At 52.8% G+C, this 2,500-nt stretch overlaps 1 protein-coding gene across 1 annotated transcript in view; it reads left to right on the forward strand.

Annotated features, from left to right (window-relative positions):
• LOC139374382 (prospero homeobox protein 1-like) overlaps positions 1–2,500 on the forward strand; it is a 42,267-nt gene that overhangs the window by 3,511 nt on the left and 36,256 nt on the right. Inside the window, exon 5 of the mRNA XM_071115433.1 lies at positions 1–736. This exon is cut by the window's left edge and continues 315 nt beyond it. Coding sequence (XP_070971534.1) covers positions 1–736 — 736 coding nt within the window. The remainder of the gene's footprint in view (positions 737–2,500) is intronic.

Here is a 2,500-nt window from a genome sequence, read left to right on the forward strand (position 1 = left end):
GACTCTGAAACAGGAGCTGAACTCTGCCATGTCGCAGGTGGTGGACACCGTGGTTAACGGGTTCAACCACAAACCCCCCAACCATCATCACCTTCAACATCATCCTCATCACCGTGGCTCCCAAAACACCCCCTCTGCCACCAACACTGCCTCACAGGCCTCCTTCCCTCCCTTCCCCACGTCCCTCAGCACTGACTCTCAAAGCCCCATCTTCCACTCAGCCAACCAGAGGCTGCCATGCTTTGGTGATGTCATTATCCCTAGCCCGCTGGACTCGTTCGTGGGTCTCAGCGTCCCTACGGCCAGCGACCAGACAGAAGCACTACCTCTAGTGGTCAGGAAGACCAACGCCGACCCACAACACCGGAACCCCTCTCTCCCTCCTCCTTACCCCCACCACCCCTCCCTCCATCCCTCCCCCCTCTCTGCCTCTCTGGGGTTCTCCCCTCCCTCCTTCCGGCACCCCTTCTCCCTCCCTCTCATGGGATACCCCTTCCAGAGTTTCCCCAAAGACCAGCGCTCCCCCCCTGAGTCCATGGACCTCTCCAGGGAAACTGTGGGGCTGCGAACCAAGATGGGGTCAGGCGGGGGCATCCATTTTATCTCCCACCACCACCACCACAGGCAGAGCACTCCACCCCAACATGGAGGAGGGAGCGAGGGGCTGTCGCTCATCAAGTCAGAGTGTGGAGAGCTCCAGGACATGGCTGACATATCGCCTTATTCAGGGAGTACCGTATCCTTTCCTACTGAACTCCAGGTGTGTGTGTGTGTCTCTCAGTGGACGACAGATTGAGACATCTTTAGTCAGGTAGATCGCTCAAGGTTGACTTCGAAAACGGACATCTTTCCATGTCCTGAGAATGTCGGGAAATGTCTTCAAAACCGGCCACAAGGGGCAAACGTGGCTGACACTCATTTTTATGTCATGTTTTTAACCTATCCCAAACCTTAATGTGTAACTTAACCATTCAGAATGAAATGTCTAAACGTCATGTTTTTAACCCCTATCCAAAACCTTAACTCTTACCTTCAGAATATGAAGTGAAATTGGTAAAACCTCAACATGTTGTTGGTCTCAGCAGTGGCTGTAATAGTTCTTAATTTAATTAATCTCCATTAATTGGTTCCTGCTCTAACCCCTGTGTTCTCCCGACGGGGGGGGGGGGGGGGGGGGGTAAAAAGGGGCGCGAGGGTCTTGCAAGGGGAAGATTGCACGCTGGTCTCCAGGCTTTCAAGTGAGGACAGCGGGGACTAGTGCTCTGAGGTGCTGAGAGGGCACGACACACACACACACACGCACACCTCCTATCTTTTCAGTTGTCACTGTCTCAGTGTCTCTCAGAAGGTCGGCGCTGTGAGACTTTGTACATAAACGCTCAAAGCAAATCAGACTTCACACAGTGTGTGTGCGTGTGTGTGTGTGTGTGTGTGTGTGTCTTCATACATAACGCTCAAAAGCTAATTCTATTTCAAAGTCAGGAAGAGAAACGATGATGAGTGGTGTGAGAGAAGGGTTCTGAACCGGGGATGTAGAGGAGAAGGGTTCTGAACCGGGGATGTAGAGGAGAAGGCTTCTGAACCGGGGATGTAGAGGAGAAGGGTTCTGAACCGGGGATGTAGAGGAGAAGGTTTCTGAACCGGGGGTGTACAGGAGAAGGGTTCTGAGGAGATGGGTTCTGAACCGGGGATGTAGAGGAGAAGGGTTCTGAACCGGGGATGTAGAGGAGAAGGGTTCTGAACCGGGGATGTAGAGGAGAAGGTTTCTGAACCGGGGGTGTAGAGGAGAAGGGTTCTGAACCGGGGATGTAGAGGAGAAGGGTTCTGAACCGGGGATGTAGAGGAGAAGGGTTCTGAACCGGGGATGCAGAGGAGAAGGGTTCTGAACCGGGGATGTAGAGGAGAAGGGTTCTGAACCGGGGATGTAGAGGAGAAGGTTTCTGAACCGGGGGTGTACAGGAGAAGGGTTCTGAACCGGGGCCATACAAGAGAAGGGTTCTGAACCGGTGATGTAGAGGAGAAGGGTTCTGAACCGGGGATATAGAGGAGATGGGTTCTGAACCGGGGAAGTACAGGAGAAGGGTTCTGAACCGGGGATATAGAGGAGAAGGGTTCTGAACCGGGGATGTAGAGGAGATGGGTTCTGAACCGGGGATGTAGAGGAGAAGGGTTCTGAACCGGGGATGTAGAGGAGAAGGGTTCTGAACCGGGGATGTAGAGGAGAAGGGTTCTGAACCGGGGATATAGAGGAGATGGGTTCTGAACCGGGGTTGTAGAGGAGAATGGTTCTGTAAGAGGAAGTTAGCTTCTCAGGTATTCAGTTTCCTGGTGTGTGGGACGGGGGGATTGAAAAGTGTGTATGTGTGTGTGTGTGTGACACATCACTTTAAGCACAGATAACCGTTTCCTGGCAGTTTTGTATGTTGTCTTCTGCCTTTTACATTGAAAACCCACACACACACACTCTCTCACTTTGGTAGCAGGCAGGTGTGAACAGGTG

This window comes from Oncorhynchus clarkii, chromosome 19 (genome assembly GCF_045791955.1).
Source record: "Oncorhynchus clarkii lewisi isolate Uvic-CL-2024 chromosome 19, UVic_Ocla_1.0, whole genome shotgun sequence".
NCBI lineage: Eukaryota > Metazoa > Chordata > Actinopteri > Salmoniformes > Salmonidae > Oncorhynchus > Oncorhynchus clarkii.